Source organism: Rousettus aegyptiacus, unplaced genomic scaffold (genome assembly GCF_014176215.1).
Source record: "Rousettus aegyptiacus isolate mRouAeg1 unplaced genomic scaffold, mRouAeg1.p scaffold_m13_p_11, whole genome shotgun sequence".
NCBI lineage: Eukaryota > Metazoa > Chordata > Mammalia > Chiroptera > Pteropodidae > Rousettus > Rousettus aegyptiacus.
The window spans coordinates 22759740-22783287 of record NW_023416286.1 but is presented as its reverse complement, the minus strand read 5'-3'; the positions used below and the strand labels follow the sequence as shown (position 1 = coordinate 22783287).

The 23548-nt window shown below is 33.8% G+C and overlaps 1 protein-coding gene across 6 annotated transcripts in view; it reads left to right on the top strand.

The window, feature by feature from the left end:
- Window positions 1–23548, top strand: part of MSR1 (macrophage scavenger receptor 1) — a 69553-nt gene that overhangs the window by 31186 nt on the left and 14819 nt on the right. For 3 of the 6 annotated variants that reach the window (XM_016129772.2, XM_016129780.2, XM_016129764.2), the window contains exons 6-8: window positions 341–421; window positions 5152–5241; window positions 9028–9081. In XM_016129772.2, coding sequence (XP_015985258.2) covers window positions 341–421; window positions 5152–5241; window positions 9028–9081 — 225 coding nt within the window. Of the gene's footprint in view, window positions 1–340; window positions 422–5151; window positions 5242–9027; window positions 9082–11347; window positions 11399–20090; window positions 21932–23548 lie in introns of those variants that run through there. The other 3 variants (XM_016129792.2, XM_016129798.2, XM_016129786.2) reach the window with 3 other exon arrangements.

The window sequence follows — 23548 nt, the reverse complement described above, 5'->3', positions numbered from 1 at the left end:
GCCTAGTATGTTCACAATACTAATGTGGGTTTGTGCCATCTTTGACACAGTTGTCTCTTCCCTACCCTCAGATTCTGAAAACGGAGGAAAGTGCTAAGCACACATAAATATTTATATGTAATTAGGTTGTCTAATTTAGAGCTATCTTATCCTTATCATTATAGGTCATTGTATTACTCAATAGCAAGGTATGTCTCTGTTCAGAAAAGTCGGTCTTATTCATTCTGTTATTTTGTAACAAAAGATTTTGGATTTACTTATATAACTGTCTAACAAATGACAACTCCATTTTACTGATGCTTTAAGAATATGATCAATAATCATAATTTATTTTTTAAAGGTCCCCCTGGACCTCCAGGTGAAAAAGGAGACAGAGGTCTCACTGGAGAAGATGGTCCACGAGGCTTTCCAGGTCCAATCGGTACGGTAACAGGCACTGTTTAATCACATACTACAAGGCTAGGTAATACACATGCATGTATGTGTGTAAGGGAAAGAGCTATTTGATAATGTTCGATATGCATGTGTGTGTTTGTGTGTGTGTGTGTTTTGAGGGGGATATTACCTGTACCAGCAGCCTAATCATTATAATGTACTAAATGGTAAACACTGACTCTTGGTTTCTGAAGAAAGAGAAATGCTTAATCCAGAGCAACTATGTAGGAGGTGCTATCTATATCATAGACTGACTGCAAAAGTGTGTGGCAGACCTAACTTTAGGTCACATGAAGGAGAATATAAAAATCATCTTCATGTTGAATATATTTGCAAGTTATCTGGTTTTTAAGATACAAAAAAAAAAAAAACAATATGAGTCAAAGTCAAATTGGATTACATTCCTTATGTAGTCCTTACTTAACTGGAATATATCTGCCTAAACCTAAGAAATATGAATGTAAATATTGACTAGAATGCAGTTGACTTTTACCTTTGCTGTCAGCCATTCTATGTATTTTGCTTAGAGCAAATTGTTTCAAATTATATTCCTCTATATTAAAATCTTGAAAGCAATATTTTAAAATAAGATAATAGAAGGCAGAAAAGAAGAAAGAGCATGAAATTTCTTTGCTCTCAAGAAAATAAAAAAAGGCAATAAAAAAAGACAATGATTGTCATGTTTTTCTTGGCTAGAAATCAAATACTTTTCATGCTTTTTGAAAGCGGGGTGTATATTGCATGGTCTAATTATAACTAGAATGGCTTGTACTAACAAAAAAATGTGTAAATACCATGAACTTCATCTTATTTTTCTATCTTTTGATTATATAAAATGTTCTTTCTGATTAATGTATTGGCTAGCCCAGGTTACATCACAAAAACAATTTTTAAAAATGAAAAGCATGAATTTTATACCAGTTGTCCTTGACATCAGTGTACTGAAAAGCCAATATATAAAGTTTACATTATTTTTTTAAAGTTATTATAAATAGATATATATCTGGTGGGCTGTTTGTGTGCCTTTGAAAGTACTGCCGGATAAGATTCTTTATTCATGAAAGTCTTTCTACTGACTAGCATTTGGCAGATCTTAATAATGGTGCGTTGACATCACAAGCAGGTGAAGTAACCAGTATTATAACAGCTGCCAGAGTTGCTATTGTCAGTGGTCTGTCAGCTCCTCCATTACAAACTGAGATTGTCTAAGCTTTGTAATGCAGCCATAGCCACTCAGACTGGGCCACAACTTGCCATATAAAGCTTCATCTTGGGAGAATCTCTGGCAGCTATTTCTGAACTATGGGTGTATGAAGTAGAAAGAGGGATTTAAAAGTTTTAGCTTTTGTCGATACCATAAACAGATGCTGTTGCCAAGCTGCCTTGAGTCTTGTATTGAGGCTTTAGCCTGTTGCTGTTAGTACTGCTCTTTACACACCTAGGCATTATCCAGGCCTTCATAACAGAGAGGTTTCATTTGTTGGGGAGATAAATTGACTCTAGATTATGAGATTGCCATTTTGTTTGGTGTGCTGCAGAAAAAAATATTCAAGTTATCAGACATCTCTCCTCATGGATTCTTCCCTACTTAATTGCTGCATTCTGTTTTGTTCTCTGCCAGATTGCCTAACTGCTCTATATTAGCTCCTAGAATCAAGAGGTTAAGAGTATATGATGGACCAATGTGATAATTCTACTTCCCAAATTGAAAAAGTTTATTAAAGCCCTACATATATATCTAACTAAATCCACTAAACTCCACCTGACAAAGTCAAAGTCACCTAGACTCACAACCATGATATGAAAATCTTGAGAAACTTAAGTGATTATGCTAGTGGTCTTAAGTAACCAATATTATTACAATTCTTACCCATGTACTGGGTGAATATTATGAATATTATGTTAAAATATGCTTGACCTCAAAACAATATAATAGAAATTAATTTCAGAGCATCATTTCCCTGGAAGTACACCAGGGAGAATGAACTATTACCTTTTACTTGAAAGAACATTTGTTCTTTTTTTTGTTAGTTAGTTAGTTAATTAATTAATTAATTAAATTTATTTTTAATATGATGGTTTTTTAAATGAAATTCAGTAAGTAGCAGGTGTACAATCCAAAAGTGAGGCATATATATATATATATATATTGCATTGTGTGTTCACTGCCCATAGTTAGATTTCTTTCTGTCACCACATATTTGATCTCTTGAGGACTTTCCCTGTGCCTAGTGCTCTCCCACAAACTCTGGATCCTGTACACAGAAATATAGAGATGCTGTCTTTACAGAACTTACAGTATGATAAGTAATTATACAAGGACGATGAATGTCATGATCAGGGATTCTTGATCTCATCTGAGATCCTTTGGGACCACTTTTAGGGTTATTCCATCATAATAGCAATGCTTTGAAGAAAGAACACCTCCTTAGTTCCTAAAGAAATTGTCTTGCTATTTAATGTGCAGTTTCTGTCCATTGGGATCACAGGGTAGCCTGACCTGTAGGCACAGGAGGAACTACCTCCATAAGACGCTTTGAGAACTTAAGACTTCTCTGGTTACAAAATTTTCATCATCGACCAGTGCTGTTTACTTTTCTTATATAGCCTGAATTTTCCACCATATGAATCATGTCTCTGGAGGAGAAATAAAGTCCATTCTAACTGTGGATATTGGAAGACAGGAACCATATTTTATTCGTCTTTGTATCCATGCATGTCTTTATCCCATCCCACCCCTACGCCCAGTCTGACCTAGAAAGGCTTCTCTCCCCAGGCTTTATGAATGATAGCACTTGCTAAAATATACATTTGAGTAAGGAATATTATACCAATGAATCCAAAAAATGTCACTGCTGATTATGTACGTACCATTAAGCAAAACTAAATTTAGCAGCTTTCACAAAAGAGTGGCAAAAATAATGATTATATTACTGTGAAGAAGGAAGAGGAGGAGGAGGGCTAACCCAAAGCATTTATCACATGGCAGACACTTTTTCTAAGTGTTTTACATTTATTAATAATCACATCGAATTTTTGACAGAGAGACAAATCATATACCATTTTACAGATGCATGGAACGTTTAAATGACAATCAGTAACTGGTATGTGGCAGAATCAGTATTTGAATCCAAATGGACATGATTGTGTAAAATGTACTTGTGTTGCCTGTGGATTAAAAGCAAGTGCCATGCTCTTCCCCGTTGCCATAGATTACTGCAGAAAATTAGCTAATTCACCTGAATGGCTCCAAGAATCTGATCTCTTGGAATAAAATTCTATAGTTGTGCTTACATTTAGGGGTCACATTTTCAAATATTTTTAAACAAACAAGTCACATAACTCTAGAGACTATATGGTCTGCTTAAACATCTTCCACAATAGACGTCAAATAATCGAGTAATTTCTATGAGGTTATCATACGTGCTTTATTTATGAATTCATTCATTCAGCTATTGAAAATGTAATATAATCCCTGGTTGAACAGCTCTATTCCAAGTGTCACTATAATTTACTCAGTGAACCGTCACTGAAGATGCTCTTTCTAATCCCCCAAGGAATTCTCTATTCATTTCTTTGTTTTTCTAAAATTTTAATCTCTAAAATTACCTTCTTTATTTATTTGTTAACTTTCTTACCATCTATCTCCATATCGAAAGATCTGTTTCGGTAAGAACCTTTTTAACTCCAGGAATATGCAGGGACGATACGTGTGTTCAGTATAATTTTTTTGAATTAATGCAGAAATTGGTAAAAGTAGGAGTCACGAGTGAGTGGCACTCTATAAAAAGTGGAACATGTTCTAAGATAAAGAAATAAGACCTTAGCATTGATATTTTTATTTTATTTGTAATTTTGAGTGATAGCTCTTAATAATTGCAAGTACAAAGGTCTGACTACCTTGATTGGATAATGAAGGAAGGTATAAATATTAACCTATCAGCTTCTTTCATGAACTGATGTTAGGCCTTTTTAGGCTTTGTGCTCTGAAGTCCAGCCAATATATACTACAAAGTGTGTGTGTATGTATACAATATATCAATATATATACAAGGTAATATATATTGAATAATTAAATTAAATGCAGGTGCTCTGACTTTACCAATATTTCTAAACAAGGTTTCTAAGGTTTTGTATATTTATATAATATGTGATTCATTTATGGGTATATTTATATATTATACACACACATACTCTACACTCTACCCCCCAACACACATGTATACATGTAGTAATGTTATTGTTTGGAATTATAGGGAAATATGTAAGAATAAGTCCATGAGAGGTAATGTATTCCAGAACTAAGATCTCAATTTCTAAAATAAATGCTTTTTGATACTTCTTATTGCTTGAGCTGTGCTTTTCATGGGACAATTCAATTTTTAGCTTATACATTTCAAAGTTATTTCAGCTACAGCAAAATCCAGCCATTTGAAAAATTCTGATTAGATGATATTACTGTTCTGTTTAAAATGCCAAGATTTTTTTGATACATTTTTATTTGTAATAACAATATTATTTATTGAAAACCTACAATACTAATGTTTTACTTACTGTTTATCAATGGCACACATGCAATTTTAGGAAAGATATTATTCCTTCATTTGGAAATTCACCTATTTTATATTCATTAATGAAACTAGATTGTTTCATTATACTCTCAAGTCTGTATGAGAAATGAATTATTATCATTGTTTTTCCTCATTAACCATACAGGTCCTCCAGGTCCTAAAGGTGATCGGGGATCAATTGGCTTTCCTGGAAGTCGAGGATTCTCAGGACCACCAGGGAAGACTGGGAGGCCAGGTATTTTCTTTATAAAATATGTAAAATAAATACAAGATCATCATTTTTTTTTTCCAGCTTCTTAGGTAACAAAAACAATGGTCATCATAGTATGAATAGTAGCACTCATATGCAGTTCATTTTGTGGTCTGAAACATTTGAAACTGATTATTATCCAGTTTCCATGCCCCAAAGGGAAATAGTTAAAAAAAGAAAAAAAAAAAAAGAGGATTTGTAAACTTCACACAACCATAAATCACCATGAGGAATGGTCTCTATCTTAGAACAAAGAGAGTGGAAAGATTGGCAAAGAAAAACAAATGAGCAAAGTATAAATTCACCAGTCAAACCCTGTTAAGTTACAATTAGAGAAACACAGACGGGCCTGAAATCCTATCTTATGCAAGATAAACTGCCTGCTATTATATATTAGTACTTAATAATCAACATTATTCAAACTCTTTAAAATTTACATATGTAATAACATTATATCCATTCCTTTTGCCAGTAGCCCAAGCCTACATTGTAACTTTGCGCAGAAATTTTAGAATTGGGCATGTTTATTTTTTCCTAATTTCAAAGTAAATTATGACCAAGATAATAGGATTTTTAACATTGAGATTTTCTTTTCTTTTTTAATAGATTTTCTTTTTTAAATAGTTTTAGATTTATAGAAAAATTGCACAGAAGATACAGAGTTCCCATATATACCACTTACCCACATACAGTTACCCCTATTATTAACATCTTGTATTGGTGGGTATATTTGTTACAGTTTATGGACCAATAACAATACATTATTATTAACTAAAGTCCATAGTCTACATTAGGGTTCACTCTTGGTGTTGCACATTCTATGGGTTCTGAAAAATGTATAATGACATGTATCCACCATTAGAGTATCATACAGAATAGTTTCACTGCCCTAAACGTCCTCTGTGGTTCTGGTTTGTTCCATTCATTCATCACCATCCCTTGTCAACAATTGATCTTTTTGCTCTCTCTGTAGTTTTGCCTTTTCTAGAATGTCATATAATTGGAGTCATACTATATGTAATCTTTTCAACTGGCTTATTTCGCTTAGCAATTTAGGTGAATGTATTTAAGGTTCTGTATGCCTTTTTGTGACCTGATAGCTCATTTACTTATTTGTTTTTTAATGTTTGTTATATTCTAGTGTATGCATGTACCACAGTTTACCCATTTACCTATTAAAGTCCTTTATAATAGAGTCACTTCCAAGTTTTGGCAATCATAAATAAAGCTGCTTTAAACTTTCATGTGCACATTTTTGTGTGTACATGAGTTTACCTAAAAGTGTGATCGATGGATTGCATGGTAAACCTGCATTTAGTTTTGTAAGAAACTGCCAAACCATCTTCCAAAGTGGCCATACCATTTGGCATTCCCACCAAAAGTGAATGAGAATTCCTATTGCTCCATATCCTCACCAGCATCTGGTGTTGTCAATGTTTTGGATTCAGCAATTATAACAGGTATGTTGAGGTGTTTTTGATAGTATCAGTGCTTATGTACTGTATCGATGGCAATTAGGCTTGGAGAAATATTAGCTAACCACAGATAAGCAACCCACACTCAGTCTCCACCAGAAACCCAATTACCTGGACTGAATAATGTGTTTATGTACCAACAATCTCTAAAACTGTCTAGCTTTAATCAGGCATTTTTTGGCAACATGGGAAGTGTTTGTTTGTCTATTAATTTGTTTGAAATGATCTGCATTATCTAGGAACTGCTGAATTTCCTCTATGAGCAATTTGTGTTTGATAGATAAATACATTTAAAAACCTTGAATTTGACAAAATTACAAAAGCTACTTATAGATCTTATAGATTCTAAGGTAATTCTAAATAATTATGTGAACGAGGAAACATTTTATCTGTATTCTGTGTATTAGTATATTAGTCTACTATCTATCTCTAATAGCTAGTCATTTATTGAACCTGGCAAAATCATGGTAAGATTTCATTTTGGGATCTTTCTGGTACAGTATATTTGTAACTTTTTATTTACATTAAATCATAAAGATTAACTTTATAAATGAATATCGCTATGAACTATAAGTAAATAAGAGTTACTAATTTGTCTTTCTAGAAAGTCTACATAAAGAGGGGAAAAATGGCAGAAATTTTAGGAATGTTAAGAAGGCCTCTCTTCCTCACAAGTCTATTTTGCAAAACTTTTTTAAGTAGTCAGAGAAGAAGTTGGGAATAAACCCAGAAGAGACATGTAACAGTAGCACAACTTATCTAATTTAATGAGAAATAATTTATCTTATTTACTGAGTGCCTATGCTGTCTTATATACTATGCTTAGGAGTAGGAACACAAGACAAGCTAGTTTCCCACTCTTGAGAAGTTTAATCCCAGAAATTTTCTCACAGTGACCTCTTTAGTAAAGTTTAATCAAACAGATGATTTTGTAAATATTTCATGAAGTATCTAATCTTAGGTTGTTCATTTTGGAGGATTAAACATTTGTCAAAGTGGTTTGACCTTAAATTTCATGGTGGCACATATTTATTTCATACCTAATATTTTCTTTGCCCTATTGGAAAATACAGGGATAGCATAGTACACGTTTGTACTTTATAGAGATAGCATAGTACATATTTGAATCCTATACCTAAATTCTACCTCTTCACTCAGTTTACCTGTACCTCAGTTTTCTTATCTACAAAATAAGGGCTAATAAGAGGATCTACATTTTAGAATTTCTGTAAAAATCAAATGAATCAATAGATATCTTAAAGTGTTTCAAATAGTTTCTGTCACTAAGTAAGCTGTATATACATATCAGTTATTAGTTATAGCTTATACAAGTTTTAATTTTTCTACTCTCAAACTCCTGGAGTTCAATAAATGCTCTCTAGCCAAAGTACTTGGGAGAGCATTCATTCATCTATTCACCTAGTCAATAAAATTTCATGAGAGTTCACTCTGTGTTGGAGGTAAATATGGCATAGCCACTGCCCTCAAGGATGAGGTGACTGAAAAATGCAGAAACAATTACCTATAATGCAATGTGGTAAGTAATAAACATTTAGGAAGCAGGAAAAAATGCTATGGGAGTAGGGAGTGATTAATTCTGAACAGCAAGACATCGTGTTACAGAGGAAGTAGTGTTAACACTGTCCAAAAAGATACATAGAATTTCTTTAGGTCTATGGTTCTCAAACTTTAGCTGGCATCAGCATCACCTGGAAGGTCTGTTAAAACAGCCTACTGGGCTCTATCCTGAGAGTTTCTGAGTCAATAGGTCAGGGACTGCACTCCCAGAAATTCATTCACAGACCATCTGTGGGATACACTAATCTCAGGAAAAGAAAAATAAAATAGATAAATTGTAATGGGAATAAAAAGACAAGGTTTAGATTGAGGTGGAAGACATCAGGCTTCCTGGGGGAGGAATAAAGTCACAGTCAAAAGACAACAAAAAGAAAAAGATGAAAAAGCCCAAACCAAGTTGCTTATACCTCAGTTTTGCCTGCTTTAGGAAAGTGAGATATTTAATGTCCTTGAACATAATTTGAGATAATGTGTGCAAAGGACCTACCCAGAATGGTGCCAGGTTTGTAATAGGCCTTCTAAAATGATATAACAGTAATGTTTAATATAATAATAATTATTATGATCACCATCAACATTATAATTATATTTAAATTTCTATAGGTTGTTATAAGTTGATATTCTAGATTACCTTGTGATATTCTGTTTCCATTAAAAGCAAGCATTGTGAATTGTCCTAATTTTTAAAAATGTGATTTTTTAATCTTTTTTTTTCAAGGATATTCTGGACAAAAAGGACAGAAAGGGGAAAAAGGGAGTGGAAGCATGCAAAGTAAGTTTATAGTTTCTTGTTTTTGTGTGTGTGTGTGCTTTTGTAATAAACAAGCTTTGCTAGTGGTCTGGGCTTGAAGCAAATGTTGAGAAAGAACTTCAGCATTGAGCCATAGATGTTCTGTGGAAGTCAGTCGGAGTTTTCAACAAAATGTATTAATTAGAGTAAAGTAAATAGATTATACAACATTTTGAATCTCATTACCCATTTGTATTTTGTTTTGGGGATGAGAACAATTTTCTAAAAATTCCACATAGAAAATTGTTCAATTTTCAAACCAAAATTTCTATCTGCTGAAGAAAAATTGAGCTTATAAATAGAAACTATTACAGCCTCCTTACCTACTAACTGAGCTAACTGAAATGTTGCTTATAGGAATGTGGACAATCTAAGAACCCTGATGGACTAATTCTTAGATGGCTTTTTTTTTCTTTTTTAATTTATTTGTTTTATTTTTATTAAGTATTTGAAAAGCAGTGTTCTATAACTGAGACCTAAACTGCAACAGAATAGATTTCATGAACAAGATTTCTGTCGATGGAATGCTGATGTCATACTGTAATGTAGAGAATGTGTAAATTGGACCTTAAAAACTAAATATTAGATGAGATATCTTTAATTCATCATAACATAAACCAATTGTGTCTAGGCCAAGTCCACAGAGATAAAATGAAAAGATCATAAAAAGGAATGAGGAATCTGTACTTGACTTAGAAGTCGAGTTCTCTATTTTCCCAGTAGGAGCTACATGTAATGTGTATGTGTGTCTGTGGGAATAGCTGATACATGCACACAAGGATCGCAATCTTTACCCATTACAGGTCTGTTTTAGACAGATTATGGCAAATCCTTTAATATACCCAAAATCTAGCAGTTTTCAGTTGTAATTATTGTTTAAGAAATACAGTATCAATTTATCTGACTTAGCAAAAATAATTATTTTGACCTAATACGGTGTATAGATACTACCTTTAGGCAATTTAGGGTCACTATTGTGAATGCCAGCCATTAAAATATGGTTTCTGTATGGAAGTGTGATGCTTTCTACAATCATTGCATTGTTGATCTGCATTTGCCCTCAAATTGAGCAACAATGAGTACTCTGTGTCTCCCCAAAGTGCTTTAGTGTTAGTTAATGATTATTAGTGTTTTCATTATTATATTAAGATAATAGAAACATTAGTATATCTTTTCTCCTTTGTGTCCATTTATTCTTTAAATATTCACTTTTGTCTGCTGTATACTTTTTTCCACTTCTTTTCCCAGCTCACTGTCACTCCATTTATTTTCATTTGAGTGCCTAGTGTAACTCTACCTTCCCTATCTTCAAGTTATTCTCTATCTTTATCTCTACCTTTATCTTTAACTTTGGTTCTTTTTTATCTCCTTTTTTCCTTTCCTGAGACTGTCTCTGAGCTACTTAACTTTGACTCTGGTTAATCTCGGCAAATAAGGGACTCCTTTATTTTGTAGTCTGTAAACTGAACACCCACACTGTCTTCTGTTGCCTGAGGTTATCAAATGCTTTGAACAATTTTTTTCAGATATGTTCAGAAATGTTTTCAGTTACAGGTTTTTTTCTTTCTTTTTTTTTTTAGCTTTTTGAAGATTATGTGTATTCTTTCTTTGAGAAAGTATTAAGAGAGATATTTCTGTGTATAAGTATAATAGCCTCTAGATACCCTCCATGTACCTGATGAGAGTAGATAAGTCTATGATGTTTCAAAAAGACAGAAAGAATCATATACACAAACGTCTACACAGTATGGCTGCTTTTTTTTCTTATTTAAGTAAATATGCCCATGTGAGTACATATGGCTCTTTTTTTTCTCTCAATGGGTACACATTATTCCATTATATAACTATACCATAATTACTATAATATATCATTCAATCCACTAGTCATGAACACTTGATGATTTTTGTTTGCTTTGATTTGGCTTTGATAAATAATGTAACATTCAGCATTCTCATACATAATCTTACAGAAATAATTTTTAATAGAGAATTTTCTAGTAGTAGAATCGATAGTTCAAAAATGAATGCATTTTACAATGTGATAGAGTCTTGCTTCAAAAAAAATAGTTCCAAAAAGATTGCACCAATTTATTTTGTATGAAAGTGCCTGATTCTTCTCATCGTAAATTAATTCTGATACATAATAATTTATATTGGATTATTTTAATATACATTCTTTCATATTTTTCAGGCATGATTTAAATATAATAAAAATAATGATCGATTTACTCTTTTTTATATGTGTCAGGACCAAGTACCGCTCCCTGATCATATCATGACAGGGCCCTTTTAAGATTAGGTGAGTTGGGCAGGACACCCTCTGCTACCATTGAAACCCCCTTCACCTTTGGACAAAGTCATCAGCACAACTGACTCCAAGATCTTGTGGCTCCTCCTAACGACCTTGGTTCCCGTGTAGGGCCCAGCTTCCTAATGATTTCCTTTTCTGGTCTTGAGTACCGTTTGGACCTCTGCTCTCATGCTAATACCTTTCCCTACTCTAGTACCCCACCATCACTACCAACCTCTAGCACCCCTAATCAGGAAACTTCCCATTGTACTGACTGGCATGCTGCTCCAACCAATCCTCAGAGCCAGGACATGAGCCTTCTGCCACCTACTCATCTAGTGCCTTGTTGAACCAATTTAGCCCAATGGGTTCTAGGAGAAATCTCATGGATATTGACTATATGTGGGTTGTTTACATTCAAAAACACTATTCTCATCCAGTGATAGAGATAATATGAAAGGAAATCCATTCATTTATCCACTCATTCACTCATTCATTTAGTACATATTCATTGTTCATCCTGTACCTCCTTGAGCTGGACTTAACAGCCAATAATATGGCTATAGTGACTGAACTTAGAGAGCTAGTTGTCCCTAAAAGATATAGACACGTAAACAAGAAATTACACAATACAGCAGAGCTATATTGCAGGAAGAACAGGGTTCTATGGCTATTTAGAAGAGATTAAGATTGTTAAATTCCTTATCATATTAAAAAGCTAAATTGATTTTGATTTGCTTAGTTTACTTTCTTGTGTCCTTATTCTCCAAATAACAGGATTTTTTTTTCAGTTTTAGAGTGAGGTAAAGTGGAGCTTGGACAGTTCATTTGACAAAACAAAACTTGTTTCCTTAAATTATCTGGCCATTGCAAGCAAGAATTTTTGATCATAAAAAAAATAGTGCTCATCATTTTTTATTCTAAAAAGTTCTTTGTATTTTGTGCTTTAAATATTCAGTATAGATCTTGGAGAAAAAGAAATATTTCTGTGGAACTGGAGATATTTTGTGTAGGTAAAGACCTAAAAATGAGAAAGGAGAAATGATAAGAAAAAGCAAATAAAAAAAAAAGGAATAGGAAATATGTGGGACTCCATATTATTTTTTAATATCTCTATTATTAGATCAAATTTTCACAATTCTCCTTTCCTTCAAGGTTTAACACATAGACCCAGCATTCACAGCATGAAGGTTCTAGTAGAATTCTAAGTAGTGTCTTTTTGTTTCTCACCACTTCCGTTCCCTTCCCTGTGAAATGAACATCTTAACACCTACCTCACAGGGTTGTTGTGAGAATTACATAAGGTATTGTGTGTGTGAAGATGCTCTATAACAGTGGTCCCCAACCTTTTTGACACCAGGGACCAGTGCTCCTATGAAAATCTAATGCCTGATGATGTGAGGTGGAGCTTAGTTGGTGATGCTAGCTGGGGAGTGGCTACAAATACAGATGAAGCTTCACTCAATAGCCTGCTGTTCACCTTCTGCTGTGCAGCCTGGTTACTAACAGGCCACGAACTGGTCCATGGCCCAGGGTTTGGGGACTCCTGCTCTATAAAATCATGAAGTGCTTTGAACATGTAAGGTATGGTTCACAGTGGTCTTTCTCATCTGGAGCTTCTGCTCCTTGTGGGTATAATGCAGACATTTTAAATCTGTAATCAGAAGGAGTGAAAGCAAAATAAAAATTCAAGAAGCCAAGTAAGTGTCATGGACAAAAAGAGAGCTGCTAGAGAGTAAGATAACATTTTATATTAGGTAGAGCAATGCAAGTGTGACCAGATCACAAATCAATGAGTCTGAGCCAAACAGAAGAGCATAAGTTATAAATAAAAAGAGCAACTAAACAGAGTGCATGCCAAAGGCCAGAAGCTGTCAACAGAGGTCAGAAAAAAATGTCAGGCTAATAAAACAGGAGTCAGGGTTCTGCAAGACAAAGCATAGACCCAAGACGCTGCTGATGAGAAAGCTCTAAGAAGGGTTGAAATAAATTAGAGTTGTCAGTCGTACTCTGGGTCTGTACCTGCATGACACCAGTCTCCAGGGAAAAACAGGAGGGTGGGAGAGGAATCAGCCAGTTATCAAATGGTCCTAATTATTAGCAAACTGGCAATGTTGATTAGCCAGTTAATGCAAGCATCTGGAGATTAGCTGGATCTCTTTGTCCATGGTTTAATTGGATGTGATTTCCTGCCTTACTCTGCACAGGGGAACAGGTAGAGCCTGGTGTCCTCTTCACCTGTCAGGACGCCTTGGTCCATGTTAGCTGCAGAATGGCCCTGATCTCAGAGATTCTGGGAGATGGTTACAGGGGATTCAGTTTGCAAGTTATCTGACACCCCAGAATACAAATAGATAAGACTATAACTAGGATGTAAATTTAGAATATCTTATTTTGAAACTCATACAATGATATGAACAATTTGTCTTTTATTTGATTTCGACTGAGGATTCAGCTCAATTGTAAATGAATTCTAGTCTTTCTCAAAGTATTCAATTGATGAAAGTAAAGCCTTCTCTAATTACCAAGTAATTATAATAATGGGTATTTAGATAACATTTGCTGTACACCAGGGGCTTTTGATGCATTATCTCATTTAATCCTCAGAAGAGCTTTTGAGATAAGTGCTATTATTATTCTCATTTTATAGATTATAAAGTGAAGCTTATATCTAATAAGAGGAAGAACGAAACTCAGAGCCAAGGGTATCAATCTCCAAAGTCTCTGTTTGTAACTATGACTTCATTCAACACTCCCACACTGGTTTTATGCATTTTTATATGTAAATACCACAAGTAAGTAGTATGGAGGGTATGGAGAGAAGAAGAAGGAAGAGAAAAAATTTTGTCATGAACAATTTGGTTTTCTAGAATGGGCCTAATAATTTGAAGGCCCTAGGGAGATAAAAATTCTTATAAATGACTTCTATTTGGTCACATTTCAGAAAAGGATTCTCAATTAATTTTTATTTGTTTATGTTTTCTCCTTCACACACTGCTGCAGATATTACTTCCAGTCTATCCCCTGAGTAGATTACTTAGAAATATAGTCTCCCTGGAATGCTCACAGAGCTTCCATTATCAGGAATGAAAATTACTTATGTGCAAGGGAAGGAACTACATGTTACTATTCTACCTTTATTTCAGTAACTGAGTCTATTTTAACATTTTGCGATATAATTTGGCTGCTTTGATGAACCTCCTCTTTTACTTAACTCTTTTGTAACTCCTCCCTGCACTTTCCTCAGTAGCACCAGTTATGATTCAGCACCACAGAGCGGACTTGAGCAGATAGGCTCCAAGTGACTTAGATAAGTGCTGCTCATTCTTAAGCTATATCATGTTTAGAGCTTTGTATGTTTCCACAAATTGTTACTAAAAATATGTAGTATTCCATTAACACAATAGATGTGTTCCTTAATAGTGTGTATGACTTGTGTGTCTTATAAATTGAAATAGAGATTTAAATCAGTAATGGATCTAGTGGTTAGCACTTGTCCTGTTTAGTCCCTATCCCAGCTGACTCTCATAGCCTGACTCTCATCAAAGCCACTTAAAGGGTGAGGGTGGGGGATCAATACAGCTCCAGGTCTTTGGCACCAGCAAAATCTGAAATTCATCCAGTTACGTGCCAGAACACATTTGGAGTACAGACACCCATCCTGCCACTTCCCGTTCATCTACAACCTCAAAGGACCAAAAGGCTTTTGTGTCTTTCTTCAGAGAGCTGGATTCTGGTTCCTAGTCTTCAGTAAATTTAGCCTTAGACTAACACAAAATCATTTATTTTGTTCCAATTAAAGTACAATCCAAGTGTAGGTTCACACACCTATTCCTTGCCCCCGTCAACCTGGCTTCCCTAGAAATGTGCTGCCTGCCCTACAATGAGAATCTAAAGATCAAATTCCCTAGAACAACACACTTATTGGCTCAAACGTGAAGTGCCCTAGCAATGTCTCCCACTGTGGCTTAACCTACAGACTCCTGACCCTCCCCTGGGGTGCCACAGTTATTCACACTTCCTGCGCTCTGTGAATTCTTACATTGGACTTGATCCATTGCAGAATAAAATACCTGAATCCCAGCAACCTTTCAGATGCTTGCTACCGAAAGTATTTAAAGGAATTCTAATGTGAATTCTGTAGCAAAATGAAAAATCACCCTTCTTTCTAATAATGTTTTGTGTAATTCTCAATTTTTGTATCCTAGACATGCTAAAGGGTAATTTTTTTTTAACTGAATGCAAATATCCAGTTTCTGTGCACAATATTTTTACAGACGTCCACATCGCTTACAGCATAATTCATTTGTTCCCTATAAAATGACAGTCTGTTCTATTCCAAAATATCTTCTATCCAAAATTCTTTCCTGGTATATTCTCATTCAGTCCTATTATATCATCTGCACCTAGAAACAGTATTACTATACCCAAAGAGAAAGTAGTCAAATAAATAATTATTATTATCATATTTTCAGTGTGTTCAGATCACAATATAGCACATATGGTTGCTTAATTTTCATTTATAAGTTAAAGAAAAAACTTTTATTTTCAAGTTTAAACCCATTGAGGAACTCTATATCTCATGTCATTTGAAAATAATCTAAAACACACAACAAAATGATAAAAAGAAAAAGGAAAGTGTATTAGTCTGCTAGGGTTGCCAAAATAGTGCACAGACTGGGTGAATTAAATAACAGAAATTTGTTTTTTCACAGTTTCAGAGGGTGGAAGTTCAAGATCACAGTACTGTCAGGACAGCAGTCCTATTGGATTAGGACCCACCCTCTGCCCTCGTTTAACCTTAATTACCTCCTTAGAGACTCTACATCTAAATATAGTTTCATGGGGGGTTAGGACTTAAAAATATGAATTTGGGGTATACAAGTCAGTCCATAACAGGGATCTTGTGGGCACTTTTGTGTCTAAATAGTCACAGCATAAGGCTAGAACTGTTACAAAATGTGAATGATCCTGCCTCAGTTGTCTTCACTTGTCTTTCTGTCAGTCCATTTTTAAAGAGAGCCTAAATCGTACCGTAAGTAAATTAGAGACATTCTGGTGTTTTATAGTTATGAAAACAAATTCATTTTTATCTGTTTCTTGCTTTCACATTTCAGTGAAGTTCTTTTACATTTTATGATGTTTCATGAAATAATAAAAATTGCCAGGATAATGCAGTTTAAGCAGAAAGTAACCAAAGATGATAAGATTAATAACAAATTCACTTTGAATATTCTTTGTCAAATAGTAAATTCTATATATTTGTAAGAATTTTTTAAAGTAAAAAGCAACAGTAATTAACTCAATCAAGAAACAGAATGTTGGTTTACATAATTAAGAATTCTAAGAGACAGAATTTGCTTCAGGCATGGCAGGGTTTAGGAGCTCAAATAAGTCATTTGGACTCAGTCTCTGTCTCTGACTCTTTTTCTCTTTATATATGTTACATTCATTGTCAGGTAGGCTCTCACTATGCTTCATTATATACTCATCTAGCCATATCTGAGAAAGAATGCCGTCTTCATTTCTTCAAAGAAAGTCTCGTTCCATCTGTTCAGATCCTTAGTTTTCCCTTGACTAACAGGCATAGTGTCTTAAGAATGGGGCACACTCATTGCCCTACCAGATGAGATAAATACAAAGTGATGGGTTAGGCGAGATCACCACTTCTGAATCTCAGAGTGTAGGCTAAAGGGCTCTGAAAAGACCACAGCGTGTTGTCTAATGATATTTAGTAATACTCTTGCTAATTATTATTGGACAGCAATGTATTAGGTCAATTCTTCCGTAATGTGAAAGTCATAGACCTAGGTAATCATACTATGTTCTAGTTTGCTCTAGCAGCTGTTCTGAAGCTATGAAGATCATCGAAATGAACTCTAAGGCTTTTTATCTTAGAATTAACATACAGATATTCTGATTTCAAATGTTTGGGTTGTGGTCGGATATATGTAATTTCTAAAAGCTCTCCTTGGAATTCTGAAGCACAAAGTAGTTGAGAAATTCCTCTTTAATATATGATACTTTTGTGCTGCCATTATCCGTTCTCCAAAATTAGTCCAGAAATCTGAATTTTTAAGAAATAATGTTAATAATGACAATAATACCTATAACATATAGAGTGACCTTTCTGTGCCAGGTACTCTACAAAGCATTTTGTATATCCCTTCACTTAATCTTTATTAGGAAACTATCACTGCTATTCCCACAAGGCTTTAGACAGATAAGCAACCTGAGTAAAATCACGCAGCCAGTATATATACGTGGTGGATCTCAGTTTGAATCTTGGTTTATCTAATTGTAAATTCTATCACTTAGGTACTATGTTATGTTAGGTACAATTTTAACCAGACTTTCCATCTCAAACCTCTTCAAAGTACATTTATGAACTAAAGTAATTTTCATAAAATCCTTCGAGGGAACTACAAAAGATGTCATACAAATGAAGAAATTAAAGTGAAAACAGACAAAACAGCATGTTCAGAGTCATAATGGAAGTTTGTAGCACAGCCAAGACTAGGGCCCTGGTCTTCTGACTTCTAGTCTAGAGAAGTATCGTATTTCATGATATGGATCCTGCTTTATTTCTGGTGAATGAGTATTGGGACCCTTCTTTCTGTAATGAAACATTTAGTTAGTACCTCAACCTCACTAAGAACCCACAGGTTGAGATATACTATACTTTACGAGGTTTTTTTCATGCTGTTTTCTTTCTGCGACTACACATATAAAATATGCCATCCATGTTTTCTATTTTTCTAAGAGTATTGTCTTTGACTAAACAAAAATAAAAGCTTAAGCTAAGTAAATGGAAACAGTGTTTCCTGGAGCAGGAAAACAACTTTTTTGCTGGATTTTTGAGGCATCGAATGACCTGTCCTAAAATGTCTCCAGGCACAGCTGTTAGATACAGATTATGGCCTTTCCTGTCAAGTGCAGAGGTGATGCTATACACACTATTGTCTTCTACCAGTTCCAATAAGTCAATCTGATAACAGCTTCTAGAGATCTGAACAGTTATGAGCATAAACAAAACATAACACGCAATGCCAAGGAGAATGTATATTGTCTTTCATTTTATCTCCTAATCCAATTCGAGGTGCAAACACTCAGTTATTTTAGAAAATTCATAGAAAGTCAGAAAATATGTATTGAGTTCTCAGCTTTGCCAATAATCAGACAGATTAAATTTTAGTTGGCCAAATTTGGGACATTTTTCTCCACAAGATCCACAGTTCAAATCCCCTACATCTATGATTTCACAAGTTCCTAGAATAACTTTCAGAATAAAGTATAACCAATAATTCTATCACTATCATTTATATAATACTTTACAATTTAAAATACATCTTTTTCACCTATTGTCATATTTGAAACCTCAGTCCTAGGAAGTAGGTGTTATGTTTATTTTATAAATGTGTAAATGAAGGCTTGAAGATATTAGATCACTTAAAAATACCTCAACAGCTTGTAAAGAGAAACATAAGAACTTTTAGGAGGTCCGGCTGAAACCTACATTTTAAGAAATTAGAGAGAATGACAATGCAATTTCTGCTATGATTTGTTTTCTAAATTAGCTTTGTTTAATATCTTAATGAATGGCTTGATTATTTTTATACCCTAGGGTTTTAAGTGAGGGGTAAAATTTTAAATACCCTGTGAACAGGGAAATAAAACTCCCTTTTATAAATTTTAAGCGTTCTCCTAAATCACTCTAGACACTAAGCTTCACTTAGAAATGAAATATTAAATAATAACAAGTGCTCAGAAATGATCACAAATATCTCAATATGTGGACACTGTCTCTTAAAGGAAACAATATGCTCTTTGAAATGCGGACATTTTTATTTAATTGGCAGTTTGAAAATCCAGTGGTAGAAGTAGCATTAAAGCTCATGACACGCTGAAAATAACTTATACTCAAAACTACACTCTGCTTTTCTTGTCTCACTTGACTTTTCAGTTTTGTTTGTTTTTTCCCATATAAACTTATTCTTAGCCACATATCCCTGTGGGGATCTGTACAAGTAGAAAGGCATTCTTTTAAACACCAAGTTCTTCTTTCATCTTTTAGTACTTTTTATAGCAAAATTTTAAAGTCTATCTGATTATTCCATTCAAAAAGTGACGAATACTAAAAACCATAGCCTGCTGCTACTTTTTAACCTTCATATATCGAAGCAATTTACTCTTACTCCTAATTAAATTAGGTTTACTCAGTATCTTCTGAGTTTAGTAAAGTTTAATCCGAAGCAACAAATTCTCAATCTTTATTTTAGTTATTCAGCAATTGAACTATAGGTGTTCTGTGTAATCATTGTTGACTTTGCTCACTTATTTCCCATGTAACCAAAATATCTAGTATTCAGTTATTCTGCAGTACTCAAATCTTGGCAGCCAGTTTGTTCTTTTTTTTTTTTAAATTTTTTAAAAAAATTTTATATTAGTTTCAGGTAGACAGTACATTGGTTAGACGTTTATATAGTTTATGATTTTGTTCTTTAAATAAAATTGAGCACCGACCTCATGACCTCATGTTCTCAAGCAATTCTAGTGATTTGTGTCTAAAATAGTTTGATGAAAATATAGAAAAATTATATTCCTCATTCAAATCTCTGCCACCTGCAATAGTGGGTTTAATTCTGTGTCTAAGAATTTGTGTCCATCTAAAATCTCAGAATGTGACCTTATTTGGAAGCAGGGTCTTTGCAGGTGTAATTAAGCTGAGATTTGGTTATATTGGATTCAGGAGGACATCAAATCTACTGACTGACATCTTTATGAGAGGAAGACACACAGAGACATAGCGAAGACCATGTGAAGACAGAGGCAGAAATTGAAGCAATGGAATTACAAGCCAAGAAGCCACCAGAAGCTAGAAAAAGGATTTCTTCTGAGGAAGAATTTCTTCTGAGCCGTGAAAGGGAGCATCGCCCTGCCGACATCTGATTTCAGACTTCTGGCCTCCTGAAATGGAAGAGAATAAATTTTTGTTGTTTTATGCCAAACAATTGTGAGCATTTGTTACAATAGTCCTAGGAAACTAATATGCCTAGACATCTTCGCCTGCTATTTCTCTCCACACCATTCATTTCAATGATAAGTACCACATCTCTCTCTTCATTTGAGAAAGTATCCTAGCTCCCTCTCAGGATCTAAGAGAATTTTACTGGTGATGACTTAGGGATAATAGAAACATGTAAGCAGAGGTGTTTACAATTTAACGTTGAACCTTAGGCTTCACTGTCTTCAAATTCCGCAGCTCGCTTACACATCAAATTTTCTTCACTGGCCATTCTCAATCTCTCCTCTGCCATCAAAATACTTTTGCATACTCCCTCTCCACTGGAATCCTCTCCCTCTAGTTTCTCTTTTTCATTTTCTCTCATGATTTCCAAAATAATTGTGTTTCTTGACTTCCAGTGTAACAGATTCAAAATCTTTATATTATTTTTTCAGAGACATTTATTTCTCCACACATCTGATATCTGGGTCATAGTTTTCATAGCTAAATATATCATTAAGACAGTTACCTTAAATATAAAATAAGCCCCCTGTCTAGAGGAAGTTTTCCATATTGCAAGGACTTTCAGTTAAACCTGTAACTAAATTTTTAAAAAATTTTCTTGTTACATTTGGAACTCAAATATAATAATTACGATTATAATATATTTAACCCTAAATTCTAATTCCAATAAATAATACAAAAAATGACCATGAGCTAAACAATATGATAATTTAAATAAAATTACACTCCTCAAAAGTCGTTTTAACTTCAGTTCTTCTACTCAAGCAGCCATGATAGACACTTGCAAAAACACTCCCCGAGTTTATACCTCCTGACTTCTCTTTTCAGATTAGACTGTTGTCTGTCTAATGGAGGTTAGCAGATTCATAATACCATTTTTCTAACTTTCAAGGAAAGCTGTATATGAAGCACTCTTATACTTTATTTAGGGCTCATGTATGGCCCCATCAAATATATTTCAAAAAAAAAAGGAAGAACATTTATAACAAGTAGCTAATAAATAGTCACACTACCTAGATTTTAGAGACATTAAAATTTTACCCTACTAACTACAAGTATTTTTTAATACATATGATTTTGACTAATACAGTTGAAGCTCTGTTTATGCCTGCCTCCCTTGCTTTTCCAAGGTAAACCATTTCTTGGGCTTTATATGTTTTTTCTATTTATTTTAGTATATATTTACTACAGTTGTATGTATACATAAATAACAGATGTTATTGTTTTTTGTGTTATTTTACATAAATGGCATTATCTCTCATTCTAAGGTGGTTTTTCTTCACAATTTTATGAATTTCAGCTTTGAGTTATAGACCCATTAGAACAGTAAGAACATTAGTGACTATCTAGCCACCACTTATTTTATGAATCTTAGTTTTTAAATTAATAAAGTTATACTAAATTGGAAAAATATTATATATTCAATTTCTGTCTCATATACAGAATTACTGTCAATATGCTTGGATACTTCTTTGCAGTCTTTTTATGTATCAAGTTTTTTTTCATAATTGAAATAAAAAATTTTAATCTTAATATAGTCACTTGATATTATATTATCATCTTTTTCCCCATTTCTACATGATCTTTTTGACAGTTATGTTTAATGCCTCTAAAACTATCCATCTAATTTATACACTATAATTTATCTCTCTATTCTGAGATATGTAATATATATATCTGTTTTATTTCCTCTTTTAAAAGTATATCTGCAATAAACAAAACAAAAACAACCTCTGAACTTGTTAGCCTTTATTGAATTAGTGTTATTTCCTCAGATTAAATTATAAAGCCTTTTACAAAATATTTGCTCTTTTATAGATTTTTATTTTGAGATCTTATGGTCATAGAAATATGAATGAGCAATTAGTATAATAAATATTTTATATATTGTTTTTATTTTATATATGGACTTTAAAAAACATATAGAAATTATCAGTACTATACTCTTCCCTCCAGAACTAGGAAATAAGAATAGTAAGATTGCCTTTAGAAAGTCAAATTGCGTTGAATCAGAGCAAAGATATGTCAAAATTACCTAACCTGATTGAATGCATTAGCATATGTAAAAAAAAAAAATTGTGTTATCCAAAAAGCTTCTGGCCAGTACCAGAGGCAAAATCTCACTACTATGTCTCATTGTAAATTAATAAATTAATTAAATGAATAATTCGCTATTGTGATTTGACTTCCTTTGAAGATTGCCCACAGGGAGAAAATGGCCTTGTCAGGCAGATACAAATATTCCGTTTTTTTGAGGTAATTACATTTCTCCTCGTAAATTGAATTGACATTTAGTCCCAAGATTCTGTTTAACATTACTCTGCCACTAAGAGATAAATCTTCTAAACCTGTAAAATTGGGTTTTGGACTATGTAAGGCTTCTCATCAGACCTTCCAACCAGACACTCCTGCCTTCGGGGAGCTCAGCAGATAGCCATGTAGCTTTTTTTCCATAATAAAACTCATGTTTATCTCCGTTAAATCAATATTTTCTTCATGATTTCCTTTACTGTTTCTACCTGTAGAAACTATATTCTCTCTTTATAGAGACTTCCAAAATAGTCAATTCTATCTCTTCTATTGTTTGGTATTTTAAGCATTTACCAATTGAATTTACTTAGGTAGTGCAGGTTGTAAATCAAGAAGAGTTCACCATTTTTTATTTTATTCACTCATATCATAACTCTTTAGTAAGTGATTACTAAGTGAAAAGTCTACATTCTGTCACATGCTGAAAAGATAACTGCAAGGTTCTTAGTCTAGTGGAGAACATAAACTAGTCTACAAGAGATTGAGCGCGGAGAAATGGTGTGTGTGTGTGTGTGTGTGTGTGTGTGTGTGTGTGTGTGTGTGTGATGAGGGTTAAAATAGCATTCCAGACAGAGACAGTGCTCCAGAATTTAAGGAGAGTAAAACTTCTTTGGGTAATGTAAATCATTATATTACTAAAATAAAAAGACCATGAGTGTAGGAACAGAGAGACTCTTAAAGGGTTAGACTGGAGAAGAAAGCAGAGATGAATCATGACCTTATGTATTTCAGGGATCACTTGGCAGGATAGCCAAAATCCTCCAAGCTAAAATCCTCTATTATTCTAGTCTGTTGTATTTTCAGCTATCACAGGGGTTGGC